This window comes from Fusarium pseudograminearum, chromosome 4, assembly GCF_000303195.2.
Source record: "Fusarium pseudograminearum CS3096 chromosome 4, whole genome shotgun sequence".
In the NCBI taxonomy this organism is placed as follows: Eukaryota; Fungi; Ascomycota; class Sordariomycetes; order Hypocreales; family Nectriaceae; genus Fusarium; species Fusarium pseudograminearum.
The window spans coordinates 736,803-752,458 of NC_031954.1; the positions used below are offsets into that span (position 1 = coordinate 736,803).

At 47.7% G+C, this 15,656-nt stretch overlaps 7 protein-coding genes across 7 annotated transcripts, besides 2 other annotated features; 3 read left to right on the forward strand and 4 right to left on the reverse strand.

The window, feature by feature from the left end:
* Positions 1-1,541: 1,541 nt before the first annotated feature.
* On the reverse strand, positions 1,542-2,579 carry FPSE_01634 (uncharacterized protein; the record flags this gene model as incomplete). The annotated part of the gene is made up of 1 exon (XM_009254754.1): positions 1,542-2,579. One exon carries the CDS (start codon positions 2,577-2,579, stop codon positions 1,542-1,544), a length of 1,038 nt encoding a protein of 345 aa, XP_009253029.1.
* Positions 2,580-3,386: 807 nt separating this feature from the next.
* Positions 3,387-3,411: a microsatellite.
* Positions 3,412-4,365: 954 nt separating this feature from the next.
* On the reverse strand, positions 4,366-5,295 carry FPSE_01633 (uncharacterized protein; the record flags this gene model as incomplete). Its single annotated transcript, XM_009254753.1, has 1 exon — positions 4,366-5,295. The coding sequence occupies one exon, from the start codon at positions 5,293-5,295 to the stop codon at positions 4,366-4,368; it is 930 nt and encodes a 309-aa protein (XP_009253028.1).
* A 1,147-nt stretch (positions 5,296-6,442) lies between these two features.
* Positions 6,443-7,576, reverse strand: FPSE_01632 (uncharacterized protein; the record flags this gene model as incomplete). Its single annotated transcript, XM_009254752.1, has 2 exons — positions 6,443-7,091; positions 7,143-7,576. 2 exons carry the CDS (start codon positions 7,574-7,576, stop codon positions 6,443-6,445), a joined length of 1,083 nt encoding a protein of 360 aa, XP_009253027.1.
* A 225-nt stretch (positions 7,577-7,801) lies between these two features.
* Positions 7,802-7,840: a repeat region.
* Positions 7,841-8,334: 494 nt separating this feature from the next.
* FPSE_01631 (uncharacterized protein) lies at positions 8,335-8,835 on the reverse strand (the record flags this gene model as incomplete). The annotated part of the gene is made up of 1 exon (XM_009254751.1): positions 8,335-8,835. The coding sequence occupies one exon, from the start codon at positions 8,833-8,835 to the stop codon at positions 8,335-8,337; it is 501 nt and encodes a 166-aa protein (XP_009253026.1).
* Positions 8,836-10,135: 1,300 nt separating this feature from the next.
* Positions 10,136-11,722, forward strand: FPSE_01630 (uncharacterized protein; the record flags this gene model as incomplete). The annotated part of the gene is made up of 1 exon (XM_009254750.1): positions 10,136-11,722. The coding sequence occupies one exon, from the start codon at positions 10,136-10,138 to the stop codon at positions 11,720-11,722; it is 1,587 nt and encodes a 528-aa protein (XP_009253025.1).
* A 525-nt stretch (positions 11,723-12,247) lies between these two features.
* FPSE_01629 (uncharacterized protein) lies at positions 12,248-13,057 on the forward strand (the record flags this gene model as incomplete). Its single annotated transcript, XM_009254749.1, has 1 exon — positions 12,248-13,057. One exon carries the CDS (start codon positions 12,248-12,250, stop codon positions 13,055-13,057), a length of 810 nt encoding a protein of 269 aa, XP_009253024.1.
* Positions 13,058-13,567: 510 nt separating this feature from the next.
* FPSE_01628 (uncharacterized protein) lies at positions 13,568-15,288 on the forward strand (the record flags this gene model as incomplete). Its single annotated transcript, XM_009254748.1, has 2 exons — positions 13,568-13,934; positions 13,982-15,288. 2 exons carry the CDS (start codon positions 13,568-13,570, stop codon positions 15,286-15,288), a joined length of 1,674 nt encoding a protein of 557 aa, XP_009253023.1.
* Positions 15,289-15,656: the final 368 nt, after the last annotated feature.

Below are 15,656 nucleotides of genomic sequence, written 5' to 3' on the forward strand. Positions count from 1 at the left end.
TCAAAAAAACGACAAAAACAAAAGGCAGTGATCGAACCGACGATCCGGCAAAAGCGAAGAACTCCTGCCATAGTTGGCAGGATGGCGGAGTGATAAGCGGGCTTACCACTCTGCCAAATGACTTTAATACATCGCTACTTCGCTAGAAGGTGTGTAATTAGATGATTCTATATAGAATCATGTTAAATCCAAGTGGAACGGGTGATCGGCGTTGAGATGGGGTGGCTATGTTGCCTGGTGGTGGATCTGGGTAAAGACATGGGCTTAGTGTCTGGGCTGTACAGCATCCATACAGCACAAGGACCGGAGAGGAATGGACAAAGGGAGCCAAGATGGTAGTTTTGCAGCTTTTTAGACTCGGTATTTATCTAATTTAAAAGATAAATGTGATAAAAAAAGCAACACAGGTATCAGAGAGACATGCTCTATCATTTACATCAACATTCGAACATGGGTATTTGCAAAAAGCGAAGGCTCCCGAGAGAGCTATAACCGTTTATGCAGTTGCGTTGTGCAAGTAGTTTTTAGCTACTTCGCTGAAAGGAGTGTTGGATAATTTGGTATATAAGGGGTGTCAGATTGGGCTGTGCTTACTGGGAGATGCTGTTGGTTGCTGGTTGTTGGTTGACGGTCAGACGACAGATGACATGGGAGAGATGCGTGCCAACAAGCGCAACGAATGAGATCAAGATTACTTTGCTCAACATCGAATATTTTAGTTAATAATGTTCCTACTTGATTGATACGATGTAATAAAATAGTAAAAAGAATACAGAGAAACAAGATAATAGAAAGAAAAAAAACATATTAGTCAGTGTATAAACGGGCTTCGAACTTGCGACGTCCAAAAAGCGAAGGCGCCTATCCGAGGATAAGCAGGTGATGGGCTCTTAAGCAGTTGAGTTGTTTAGCTACTTCGCTGATGACTGTCTATTTAGTTTTGGTATATAAAGGAAGGACTGATGACTCTGTTTCTTTGTGGTACAGGTCGAGAGGAGGGAACCAGGTTTGGTTTAGTGTGGTTTGGTGGGTGTAAGTGCAGAGTGGGGTCCAGGGTCGGTGTTGAGTCACCTCGCCGAGATGCAGCAGACAAGGAGAGGATAGTACTGGAGATTGAGTAATGATAAAATACAGGTATAGCTCTTGATTGAAGGATACGATAGGCTGAGCAACGATAAGTCAAGAGTGCCAGGTTCAGCACGCGACTTGTTCTAGAATCATTTGGTCACGAGTTAAATTGAAGATGGGATTGGTTTGCTGAATGAAACTGAAACCACACCCCATCTTTCTGTGAACGTAGACTGGGCTTTATGTCGTGAATATATCGTAGAGTGGTAATACATACTGAAGGATGGCTCTGAACTTTCCATGTGCAAATGCGATGACTTCCCCGGGTACATCACTCTTCTTTCCTAAAGGCAGAGTAATTCATTAATCATTTTATTACTCTTCTTAATCCAAATCCCTCCTGGCAACCCTGTCGTCCACCAGTTTGAAGTTCTCTCTGCCCCTTTGTTGGCCAGTTGAGCTCGGGGGGATCATCAAACTTTCGGATCCCAAAACTCACCCGGGCTCCCTGGGCCAAATACCTTTTCCCAACACTGCATGGTCTCCAGATCATGAGCTGAATCCGTTTGCATAACGGACTTGATCTCCCTTTTGACCTTTTTAAGCTCGTCCTCGCACATCAACAACTGAGTCGTGACCGATTCAATGTCCTCCTCTGCTGCTTCGAGTTCGTTTCTGGCTTCTTCTCTCGCAGTGCTCAAGTCCATCCGGAGCTTGTCGATCTCTCCGCGGGCCTGAAAGAGGGCGTCTGCACAATCGGCTCGAGCTTCTTGGGATGCTTGGAACTTCTTCTCTGCATCTTGGACAAGTTTCTGGTGTTTCACCAGCGTGGCTTTGCGGGCATCTTCAAGCTGCTGCCGCAAGCTACTCTCCAGAATTGCCCAATCCTGCTGCTTCCTCTCTATATCTAGAGTCATCTCTCGGTTCATGCTGACCAGCTCCTCGGCTCTGGCGTCTCTAGCCTTCATCTCCTTCTCGGATTGGATCAGTCTTCCTCTCAGGAATTGCTTCCTCATCTCCGAGTCAGAAAGCTTGGCCTGTAACTCCTCTGTCTTGTCGCTGTGCTTTCGAGCCTCGCTCTTGGCTCTCATGACAGATGTGTTTTTGGCATCTATCTCCATCTCTGCTGTCTCGATCCTGGAGTTGAGATCCTTATTCAGAGCTTCGAGAGCCTTGATCCTGCCGGCCTGAATGTTTGCCTGATTTTCGGCGTTGCGACGAGCCTCAGTCAGCGCTTCGTCTTGAGACTTGATTTGTTGCATGACATCCAGATTAACCAACTGTTCAAGATTTCCCAAGTCCAATGGAGGGTAGGTTGGAGGGTAGGTTGGAGGGTTAGAAATGTCTGTTTCATCCTGATTCATTACTTGATCAGGAAACGGACTCTGAGAGGGCATGGCCGCCAGTCGAGCAAATTGCTCACGACTAGGGGTAGGGGTATTGGGGGCAGTAGCTTGACAGGGAGGCGGCCAGAAGCTGCGGTCCGGGCTGTCAAATCTAAATCCAGGCATGTTGATCGATGTGTTGAACGGTGAATTGCTGGTGCTGTCAATTGATGATTGATGAAAATGTCTGCACAGTAGCATGTAAAGGTACTCGAGTAGGTGTTTAGAAACAGCAGAATCGTCGGTTATTTATACATGTCTTTTTTTCTTCTTTTTTTTTTAAGCCCAAACCCACGGTCTCTCAACAACTCAGCATTTGGTGGTTGGTACAACTTTAAGTAAAATATGCCTTTGTAATAACTCAGTATATTGATGATGGTGCAGCTGCCTAGTTGTCGACACAGTAATTAGTGAACTCTACACTGAATGTGTGGGCTGGAATCCACAGAGAAAGAGTCTATCAAACTGAGTATACGATAAAGTTCTTCTCACGATAACTCAGTTTTCCAACAATGATGCGTACGTGACTGGCCTAGCGGCTACCTAGCTGGCAACAAAGGAACGGCGATTTATTTGTTTGTCGTATGAGGGCAAGTCAAAGTCAAATTTTGAATGACTTTAAATTTATCATTACTCGGTCTGTCGTGGTATACCCTGATACGCCGGGTACGAGTTACTGTATACCATGTCGCACCCTGTCTCCCTTTTCATCTTTTCGACCGCGGCAGCCAAGTCTTCGGGGTTGTTGCTCACAACAACCGTCCATCCACCCTCAGTGTGTCATTTTGGAAGGATTCTCTGGTTCTTTTTGGAGGCTTTCATGATTCCTCCGTATGTTCCACGGCCTGAATAACCTTGAGCTTGAGCGTTGTTAGCTTGCAGGACAACTTGGGTGGCCTCAGGGGCCTCTTTGATATTCTCACCGGATGCCATTGTGTGTGTGTGTGTGTGTGTGCGTTGGCTTGTTGTTGAAGAGATTTTACCAAGTTGCGTGGAAATATTCTCTTGTTAGTAAATTCGAATGACTCTACCTACCTAAGGTGCAGCCTATAATTCACTTGACAGCTGGCTGCCGGCTGTTTCGACTTGATAGCCAGGTGGGCAATATAAAACCGAAACTTACTTAGTAATTAATATAAATATCAGATCACGCTTAATGCTTATATAACTTAAGAGTGGTATAATTATTGTATCTAGACTTCTTTAAGTCCCTATTTCTTTGCTACCCACCTGATAGCCCAAAAGTAGGGACAATTAGGCAAATAGTACAGAGACTTATTGTCTCGTAGTACTTTCTTATACTCTGTACTGGCGCTTTTGCGTAGTTACAAACATAAGTGGTTGTTAAATCACAAGAGATATATGGTGCACTCTGGGTGGGTGAGACGCCAGCGATCACATCCTTGCCTACAGCTGCTAAGATATTCTCCTACCTCTGCCCCAGTATGGGAGAACCTCTTTGACTCTGTCTTAGAATAGGAGAACCTCCTTGCCTCCACCTCGAAATAGGTGAGCCTTCTCATTCTGCTCCTAATATATTCTTTCATGATCTCCTATGTGATCTTCTTAACTTTACTCCCTCTTATATCCTTGCCTATAGCCGCCGAGATGTTCTCCTACCTCAGGAGGGAGATCTCTGCCCCGGCATGGGAGGGATAACTCCTTATTCTGCTCCCAATATGTTTGATCACCTCTACGCCGGGACAGGAGAACCCTCATGGCATTTCCAAAGTAAGAGTGTCAATATGGGCATGAAATTATGATTGCTGTTGAGAGCCTGGCATATGCTCTTTAATGTATTAATGGTGTTGAATAACTCATCGTACCTAGCAACTTGGTAAAATAGCAAACGCCTCCTTTCCATCTATCATAATAATTCACAATCTGTATATCCAACGGGTATCACAACTTTTCAAGACCTCGCATCCAAAACATCTCGAACCTCTACAACCCCATCCATTCTCCCAAGGACCAAAGCCCTCCCATCCTCTGCAAAAGCCCCAGACATTACCATTACATCCGTAGTCTCCTCGTACACGACCGAGCCTGTTGCGACATCCATAATGTCGAAGCCATCCTCGGTTCTGCAAAGCATGTATCGGCAGTCGGGCGAGATAGCCAGCGGCCATCCCTCGTAGCTTCGGACTGCGTTGAGGTTGTAGGATGTCACATCGTTTGCTGAAGGTACCCAGATGTGGACATTTGTTCCCCAGACTGAAACGATGCGTCGGCCATCAGGACTGACGGCTAGAGCTCGGGGGTTGTTGGAACCGTCCATTTCGAGACGGCGAATCGTCTTGTAAGTCGTCGTGTTGGTGATTCTCAGAGTCCCGTCGCGCGAGATGGTGACGAGGCTAGAGTCAGGGAGGAAAGCAGCGTGGGTGATTGCATCGATGTGGCTCAGAACCATTCCCACCCGAGTTCCATTCTTGACGTCGTAGACTCCAACACGATCCTTTGCTTCTCCGACCGCGACAAGTCTTCCATCGCGGCTCCAGGCAATAGGCTCACCCTTTGCCTCCTTGAGTTCGCAGGCAGTCTTGCCACTCACATAGTCCCGCAGGAGAACAGTGGTTGAGTGGTGAAAGTCAACGCCGCCTGTGAGTTGAACAGTCCAGTCTCGAACAGTCGCCAAGCGAGAGCCCTTTGGCGAAAAGACAGCTCTAGATCCACTCGTCTTGGAGTAACCGTTGCCGTTCTTGAGATCAAAGACGTCGATCCAGGATTGGGCAGTCTGCGCTGCGGTGTAGATGGCGAATGCTGCAGAAGTAGAAGGCGAGATACCAACTGAGGTGATCTCTGCTCTGCTGAAGGAGCGGCTGAAGCGTGTGGTGAGACGCATGGTTGATGATGGGCTCCTAGGGCTTAAGCTTTGTGATCTCGATGGTGTTTGAGTTGAGGATGCTGGTGATTGTCCCCTAGTTAGTTGTTAGTCTTGAAGCTCTAGCTTTGATGAGTGTAACTTACATGATGGTGAGCAAACAATTAATGTCAAGCAAAATACAAGTAAGATTGTAAATAAGATAGAACTTTTGGCACAATTGGTTTATAGTTGTCTTTGTAGAATGTGTAACTGAGGGTATCACCAAATCTCACCCCGAAACAAAGAGCGAAGAGCTTCATCTTAAACAATCTTTGAGCCCACAGCAATGACTCTTACCATCACCGATTGCTAATCACATTTTTCTCCTATCCACGGTGAGTCTCAAAAGCACTGCTAAAAACGTGCAACAGTCTGTTACAGGTAATATGTCGCTTACACCAACCCATCCAGCTACATGATCCCCGTTGAGTCACTGACGATACTCCGCCGTTCTCCGTTGGAGATAGCCGGAGGGCGGTTCTGACTTGGCATCGGCGAGACAGAATTAGGAATGGCTGGGAAAACGTGGAGGTGGGCTACTTGGTATCAGAAAAGTTGACCTCCTAAGTCTTAGGTTACAAAAATAAATAGCCTAAAGGGCATAGTCTAAGTAGCATAAGCTGATCTACTAATTTCGTCTCTTATGCTTCCAGCGGTCAATTTTTCTAATACCCTGAGGGTAGGTTAGAGGTTCCTGGGGTTGTGTATTTGGACTAGCTTTGACAGGGATGGACGGGGATAGGCCTTGTCTGCTACTATGTATGTACATCTCGTCAGTGGAACACTTTGCAGGCCTCAAAATGAATCAACGCTAATAAACTTGACAATACCCATCACGAAGCTGGGAAAGATTCATGGCTTACAAAACACAATTAGTTTTGTATGCAAACTTCAAGTGCCACCGCCATAGACCCAGACGCACCCATTGGATAAAAGTCACCCATTGCATGCTTCAATTTAATTCGTCAATTCATTGAGAGACAGTCTTATAGATCAACTTGGTAGATATTCGTCATTGCAACCCATCAAGGTGTCTTATCAAGGTGTCTTTCACCTCCACTATTATCTCTCATAAATTCATAAACTCGCTCTCGGCAAAAATTCCCCTTTTATAAATAACATCTGCTCAAGCACCAAAGGCCTCATCGTAGTTTGTCATGCAAGATCGGTAACGAACAGAGCTCTTCTCCAAAGCCTGCATGGCCTGCTGAAGACCCTTAGTGGAGATGGGGATCTCCTCAATCCATGACTTGAGACCCTTGTCAGCAGCGAGCTGAAGCATCTCGAGCATCTCACGTCGGCTTCCCAAGTGAGACGTGCCGATGTAGCAACCGTTGGTAATAAAGTCCTGGTTGCGGATCTCGATTCCGTCGCCACCAGGCAGACCGACCGAGTTCCAGTGGCCGTGGATATCGAGAAGACTGAGGTACTCGCTGAGAGCGAAGCCGTCGAAAGAGGTGGCGGTGTTGATGATGATGTCAAAGGTCATCTTGTGGCCCTCGGTCCAGTTCTTCTCACCCGTGGCCAGGAAACCGTCGGCGCCCATCTTGCGGGCATCCTCCTCCTTGGCTCGCGAGCGGGAGATGGCCCAGACTTCGGCACCCAGAGCCTTGGCGAAGATGACACCGTAGTGGCCGAGACCACCGATACCGACGATACCGACCTTCTTTCCAGGACCGGCGCCGAGACGCTTCAGAGGGCTGTATACGGTGATACCGGCGCAGAGCATGGGAGCAGCTTGGGTGCTTGACAGAGCCTCGGGGATGGGGTAGACCCTGGGAAACAGGTTAGACATTGGACTCTGAGAAACAGTCGAGGGTACTTACCAGTACTCATGCACTCGGCTGTGGGAAGAGTAACCACCCTGGGTCTTGAATCCAGTGTCAAGGTAATCAGCGCCATAGGCGTCAATTTGATCCTTGCAGTAGGTCTCGTTGTCATTCTTGCACTGACGGCAATCCAAGCAGGACCAAACCTGGGCACCGGCGCCAACACGGTCTCCAACCTTGGCGAGAGTGACCTTGTCGCCTACACGGAGGACCTTGCCGACAACCTCGTGGCCGACAGCAAGAGGGTAGGGGCAGGCACCCCAGTCTCCGCTGATGGTGTGGCGATCACTGGCGCAAACACCGCAGCACTCGACCTTGATGTCGACATCGTATTCACCAAAGGGACGAGGCTCGAATGAGTTCTTCTGGAAGTCGGTCCAGTGCTCGGCGCTGGGGGACTGGAAGCCCTGGAACTTGTCGGGGACAGACATGATGTATAGGTGTATATAAGATGAGGGTATATGGAGAGGAAAGAAGAGGGAAACAGACGAGGTAAGAGTCAATGGCACGATTGGGGCATCATGACGATTTATAAACCTCGTGGTTTCTCTTCTTCATACGTAACCTGGGAAGGAGGAACCCCCACTGGATGGGAAGCTCACCCCTCATGGGCGTTGCAATGAGGGGCAAGAGCGATATGAAAGAACCTGGTCAACCCCTCCTTTCTTCCTTTCTTCCTTTCCTCCTTCCTCCCTCCATCATGATTAAGAATAGGTAGGTAGGTAACTGCAGTTGGTTCTGATTCGGCCGCGACCACTTTTGGGGGTTTGTTTGGGGGTTTCGGTTGAAGCTCCATCTAACTAGAAGCGACACGCGATATCCGACAGCCGATGCCACGACTTGATTGGACATTAAACAATTGTGGTCCATCATGGTCAGAAACTGGTGGATCAAGATATCGTGGGGGATTGCATAGGAATTGATCATGAGAACTACTGCGGTGCATCCAAATCTGCTTATTTGGGATACTTCTCGCCTAGAAACGGTAAATGTCCTGATGGGGGCATCTCTTTATAGCAAGCATCATGTGTTCTAGACTCATCATATCCTGCCTCATACAGGTCTAGTCAAGTAATCCCAAGTCTTTCTCTTTTATAATCTCCAACTCTTGCACCAAAATTCGGTATCCAACCCGAGAAACCTCGCTACCAAACACCGAACTTCGCTATCCCCAACACCGACGAAACCCCTAAACTTTCCTCTTCAAAACCCTCGATTCTCCCAATCCGAAACCCATCAAGAAGCAAACCCTCAGAGTCATACCAGCATAAACCCAAGGGACATTTCCCCAGTCGCTCGCATTCCATGACTTGACATCCCAGTAAATCCTCGTGCCCAGCTCGCTCATGGAGAACAAGTGTCCCACGTCCGCCACAAGAAGTACAAACAGCACAACCCTCCAGACTCTCAGGTCTGGCGTAGACCGCAGCACGAGCGCCTCATTGAGCGCGAAGAAGAAGTACATATTGGCAAGCTGCGACATGGCAACCGATGTAGCCTTTGGCACCGCTTGAGCTGCGTTAGGTGCAGAAGCCGCATTGAGAAGAGTGAGGTAAGTTCCTTGGCGGAAGTGAGTGAAGAAGGCGCCAACGAGAGCAGAGATGGGCTCAAGGACGAGGAAGAAGATGCGGTAGAGGGGATGAATGCGGAAAGCCACCTGGGCTGGTCTCTTTGGGGCTGCGGCGTCCATTGTAATTGGAGACCGGGCTCAGTTTATTTTGAGAGGCGAGTTCAGTTGAGTCTGAGTAGGCAAGTAAAGGTGTCGATGTCGCAACGTGGTGTTTTGAGTTGATGTTCGAGGTATGGATACTCCAAGCGGGAAAAACTTGATCCACTGTCTACTCCACGACAGGCCTACAAGGTTGGGATCAAAATAAACTTGAACTACAAATTTTAATGACCTCATTATATCGTCTTATTCGAAATCTATGTCGAAATTGATGCTATATCCTAATGCCATAGGAAGAGGTTGTTTGTAAGTAATGGCGACTGGCTTTGTGCTTGGTGACGTAGGGTAGTCATGATGCCAGCGAAACTCGATCATATTTTATACGCAACCATGTCGTTCACTAAGAATAAACAGTGAAGCAAAAACCAAGATTAATTCTGGCCAATTAACTCTAACATCTAACTATCAAGAAGAAATCCTTTTCCCTGCCCTTATCTCAATCAAAGTCGATACATTGAAAGGCAGTGGCTGGATATTACAAATTAGACGTTCCAGCCTCGTCTCCTTTGCCCATGATTCGAGCAATATTGGCATGAGAATTTGGACAGTACTACTCTATGTCCCGGTGATAGCCTCTTTGGATGTATCCTATTGTTCTTGACCATGCGCTAGTTTAGCATCAGCTGCAGCACTGTAACAAAAAACGTCTTGTTGTTAAAATTCTTGATTATCTACTAGGTAGAGAAGTACTGAAGAATACTTGTCGCCCACTGGTCACTAACGTCCTCAGCCCATTCATCCTCATTCTTAATATCCAGTTCAATGCCATTGGAAACCAAAACATCTGCCAGGCTTTGGCATTCTGGTACATGTTCCGCCATCCACCGAGATATAATACAGGCTGGTATCATTTCCCAATCCCGAAATACAATCTTTGTGCCGTTTGCTTCTAATGCATGATGAATGCCAAACGCGATTTCACCACCTTCAGACGCAACCAGTGGAGAGAATTGGAGCCCTAACATCACGTCGTAGCGGTCTGCCATTTTGTCGATTGATGTTGTAAAGGGAAGAAGTTTGAGGCAGTCTCTGAGATTTAGAGAGAAATAAATAACCTGTACTGATGCCTAATCCTAATGATTCACTGTCGTCTGGTGGCAGCCGTCGGAATTTTCTGGTGGCCTAAGGAGGTTTGTTAATTTCTTTTGTACAGCTGCCATCTCTCCTCCTTACCACAATACCTCCAAACGAAACCTCACGAAACCTCACGAAACCTCATCAAAAACTATCACTTTATTCTCTTCCACGAGGGCCGGATACAATGAGTTCACGGCCGAAGCGTCCTCGTTCAACCGGACCTAATCCAACCAGCAAGAGACAGCAAACCACACAAATTGCAGCAACTCGTGATGAGGTCGCACTCAAAATTGCGAAAGAACTTCTTCAAGCGCGCCCACCACCTGAGCAGATTGATTTGGACATTATGCCTGGGTTCGGGATTTCCCACGAGTTATCTCAGGATAATGAAGCGGAAGCTATGCAGCTCTTTGTAGAGTCAGCCGAGTGGGAGAGCATCGACACCTTTGACGAGTTTGCCGCCGCGTCCCAAGACTTCAAGACCTTGTGGAAGACCTCCGTGCGAGTGCTACACATGCCACCAAACTGCATGCTTGCCCCGCAAAATCTACTACAATATGGCACCGGCACCTCCATATCCGACAAAGTGGTGTTTGGTTCAGATTTCAGCAAGTTTCTGACATCTCTAATCATCCACCCAGTATGGGGTCATGAGTTTGGTATGTTTCGACTCGCCTTGCAGTTTGCGGTCAAGTGCCGAATAGGTCACCGAGGTGTTTGGCCCGAGAAAGAGCACCATGCAAGAGGGTATCAGGCTATTGAGACACTCAGGCATATGCTCGATCAGTCGAGAGATGGGCCCGAAACCATTTCCGATATGTTGGCAAAGGCAATAGGCGACACTGAGATTGCTCAAGACTTCCCGGCCTTTCTACTCACCATTTCCGACCATGTCAAGAAGGAAGATGGCCATGATCTTGAGAGTTACACCCAATGCCATGGACTGTTTGCATTCCCTGTCCTGATTGAGGACCTGAGAGCTATCGAGAGAGCCCTTGACAATTATCCTTGGGTTGAAAAGTCTTGGATGACCACTACAGCGCGCATATGGGCAGCTTTCAAGTCAGAGCTAGGGAACGACAAAGTTGAATTCCCAGAACCTGGTCAGTTGAAGGAATACCTTTCGCGAAACGTAGAGTACGTCTTTCGAGTCATTTTTTCGAGGAAAAAGCAGAACAAAGATCGAAAAGGTCCAGACGCCAGGTTGAGCCAGTCTCTGCCGGGTGAACAAGAGCGAAATGCAATGGACGATCGAATCTGTCGTCTCGAACGAGGATATGTAGAACTCGCCTCGCGCTTTGATCAAGATAGACTTCGTAACGCTGAGTTACTAAAAAGAGTTGAAGCTCTCGAGTCAGAGAGCCTGAGCAGTACTCGCAGTTCCAACGACAGCCAGCTGCGTACAGAAAACGAACTTCTCAATGGTCAACTCGAACGTGTCCGCGAGGAAAGGGATACAGTTAAAGACCAATTAAGAGAGGAGGCGCGCATTCGGCTTGAAAACCTGACTCAGGCACGAGACCAGCTGTCCAAGGCGCACGACGAGATTGATTCTCTCGAAAGTGAGAAGGGGAACTCTCAAGTCGAGTTGGAGTCTTTGCGCAATACGAACGTCGAGCTCACAAAGGAGCTGTCCGACGTTAAGCAGGGCTGTAATAACGCGCAGAAGAACCTAATCGAGGCCACACAGGGTTGGTCTGAGACTTTAAAGGACTTATCTGAGGCTAGGCAGAAGATTGCTTCTCTCGAAAGAGGACAAGGACGAATCTGATAACCAAGATGTCTCTCTCAATGGGCTTGTTTCTGGGAGATCAGTTGTTGGTTATTGAAGTGCTTCTAAGCTATCACGATATGTTTGCTTACTTTGGTACACGTGGGACTCTGCTTTGCGAGGAAAACCCAATGAATTGTTTAAGAGTGGCACGGATTTGCTTAAGAGTGGCATGGATTTGTTTAGTTATTGGATCTGCTTTCGTTGTGGCTCAGCAAAGTTCAGCTTGATGGCTCACATCCTGTACGTTGACATCTAGAACAATTGTGCATATTTTTACGTCTGAGTACTACAATAAAGACCACAAATAGACCCTTGCACGGCGTCCGTAATATGAAATTGGATAGATGAGGGGAAATAGTCAAGTAAATTTCTGTTGTTCTGTAAGCTGACGCTCCAATTCTTGGCGGACAAGAACAAGGGCTGGTATTAACCGGCTATATAGCCACGGACATCCTGACTCCTTCGTTGTTCAATTTCTTCTCTAAACATCTTAGACATAAGCATCTACATGCAAGTGTCAAAATGGCAACCTCGTCAACGCCGAGTATCTACAAAGCCACAGCCCAGAGCATTGAAGCCGAGAAACGATGGACACAACGACTGAACCTCTTCCTGAGCCCTTTCTGGATAGTCGCAGTAGCATTCGCCATGCTGAGCGGTATAATGCACCATTGGAACGACATTGATTACCTCCTCTTCTCAATAGCAGTTGCCACGCCACCTGTACTATTCCCAGCGCTTTTATCGAAAAAGATTGGCCGTCCATGGTATCGCAGGTACTGGTTCAAGCTGAACGTCTGGGTAGCGGTGATTGTATGCTTGGGAACATATTTCACATCGCACTACTTCTTTGATCTCATGGGAATGAGATACAAGTTTCCTTGCAAGTGGAACTTTAGCTCTGCCGTCGTTGGAAGAACTGGTGGTCAAGTTCCTGTGTTTTTGTACCCTCTTACACACGCGTACTTTATGACATACTATACAGTTCTCATGGTCGCAGAGAAAGCAGTTGTTCAGGTCTTACAACCCGGCCATTTTGGTAGGGTTGTTGTGGTAGTAGCCCTTTCTTATGGCGTTGCGCTTGGAGAAACGTTCTTCATGGCGAGTCCCCTTCTTTCGGATTGGTTTTACTATGAGAAGACAGATCGAATGATGACGGTTGGGTCTTTGGGATATATGGCTTTCTTTGTTACAGGGCTGCCTATGGTTGGGCGTATCGACGCGAAAGGTGAAGATTGGCCTCTGAGTCGAGTTGTCATCGAGGCTCTTGCAACGTTCATGTCGGTTCTGGTATTGTTTGAGGTCTGGGCAAAGGTGGTTGGTCCTCTATGAGTTATTCCCTCGGTAAGCCATATACGGACAGACATTATGGCGATGCGGGGTTGTATGAGAACAGTTGAATTGTAGTGTTTCGGTTCGGTAAGCTGTCATGTCTGGAAGTGGTCTAGCATGGATAGTGGCATAGTGTAGCTCATGATGAATTACATGGCGACGGTCAAGTTGAGGCTACGACTAACAGACAAGGCCATTGTTAGATACAGTTAGACATCAATTAACATTTCGAGATACTCACACTAAATTTATTCCATTATATATAAACCAATACTCCAAAAGTTCGGGGCATCAGTTGCCGAACCGAACCCCCTGGGCGGGAATGTGGAGAGAATCTAGAGCGCCGATCCGAGATCCTGGGGTAGTTTGGAGAGATGGATCTAAGACTCCGATGTGGGGAAGGCCTCGACTTATATAGATCAATAGTCTCGACGACCTGAGTCTTTATTTGTTCCTTCACAGTCGTCTCACATCAATTGATAACCCTGGTCAAGGGTATCGCTGTCCATCATGGCAGATACAAAAGACTATCCCAACCTCGAGGCTGTCATTTCAACAGACCATATTGAAAAGCCCCAAGCAGACCATCACGATGGACACGGCCATATCGAGGGAAACGCGCTGATTGTCGACACAAAGGGCGAGATTCGAAAGATCCCCGTTCCATCCTCTGATCCCAATGACCCCCTCAACTTTCGACCATGGGAAAAGTATGGCATTGTCTTTTGCTGCTGTTGGTTTTCCATCATGGGTCTTTCTGTTGCTAGTGGACTGGGTGCTATTCTAAACGTCTTCTTCGAGGCGTATATCCCACAAGGCTACAACTCGGATCAAGTTGTTCTTCTTATTACCTTGCCGACACTGTTCATTGGTCTTGGTACGTTGACAGTCCATCAAATAGACTACTTGACTAACATTACTTAGGAAACTACATCATCCTCCCTCTATCTTTAGCCTTTGGTCGTCGTCCCGTCTTTCTCATCTCCACAGTTGTTCTCTTCGCGTCCAGCATTGCAGCAGCTATACAGAACAGTTACAACGGCCATCTCGCCTCTCGTATCATCCAGGGTATCGCAACAGGCGCATCCGAGTCTCTTCTACCCCTCATGCTCACCGAAGTTACCTTCCTCCACGAGCGAGCCTTCATCTTTGGCCTGTACTGGATGCTTCAGAACGCCTTCTCTTCGTCTCTCAACTTGGCGTCTTCATACATCAACGCCGACCTTGGATGGCGGTGGTACTACTGGGTCTTCACCATCACCGTGGGCGTTGGATTTATCATCGCCATCTTCCTTGGTTTTGAGACTCAGTTCACTCGTCCGGCTGCTTCACTCGATGGCCAGCTTGTCGTCACGGATGAGTTTGGTGTCACAAGGGTCATTCCTGATTCAGAAGCCCAAGCGTATCTGGAGGACATGGCAAGATCCGGATTGACGCCTCCTGGTGCCGGGGTCATTGAGGAAGCTGATCGCAAGACATACGCGCAGCGCCTTCGACCGTGGTCCAAGCCATCTTCGCAGCCAATACGAGTCATTCTTCTAAGCTGGAAGTACATGGCTGCTTCGTTCTCGTCACCTGGTATTTTATACGCTGTTCTTACTTCATCTATCGCGCTTGGATGTGGTGTTGGTATGTCTTTGACTTATAACCAAGTCTTGATGCAGAACTACCACTGGCAAGCCAAGGATATCGGTCTGATCAACGTCGGCGGAGCCATTGGAGCGGTCATTGCCATGTTGTACTGCACATTCCTCGCCAACCCATTCGTCATGTGGATGGCCCGTCGAAACCGCGGTATTCACCAGCCCGAGCACCACCTCATCACCATGGCCCCTCCTGCAGTCGTCGGTGTAGCTATGCTTCTTCTCTACGGCTTCACTGCTAGTGGCGGATCGACTTGGTGGGGGCCGTACCTCGGCTGGACCATTTTCCAGTATTCCTTCACGGCTGTCATTATTATTTCTACCACGTTCGCCTCTGAAGCGGCACCCAAGCATCCTGGCCCGGCCATTGTCACTGTGGTTGGTACAAAGAATATCGTCTCCTTTGGAGTCACGTATGGGTTGACCCCGATGATCGAACAACATGGCTACAAGTGGGCTTTCGGTGTCTTGGCTGGTATCTTTGGTGCCATCTTTTTGTTGGGTATCCCCGTTTGTATTTGGAACCCCAAGTGGCGAGCCTATGTTGCTGAGAGGGAGGCACGAAAGGGTACTACTACTACTGACTAGTCGAGCGAGCGACTTGTTTAATTAATAACAACATTTTTAACATAACTACTGGCTCAATACGCTTGTGATATTGTTCTAAATGGAAGAGAATGTGGTCCCGAACCGGGATTGCTTCAACCGAACCGAAGCGAATTGCCAGATATAGCATCCAGCCGAATACAACTATTTACATTTACAACACTGCAATTAACTTATATACTCTAATTCAATTCAATTGCCACTTCTTCAAGTTGTCAATTGAATAGTTAGAGGCCGTGACAGCTTCCGGGCTCGCGTCCGGTCCTCCGCCGAAACGGCTTTCGGGACACGGCACAAAGTGGGTCCTTGCCATCCGAGCTCCGGACCGAGATACGGGGGCTTTGAGAGGA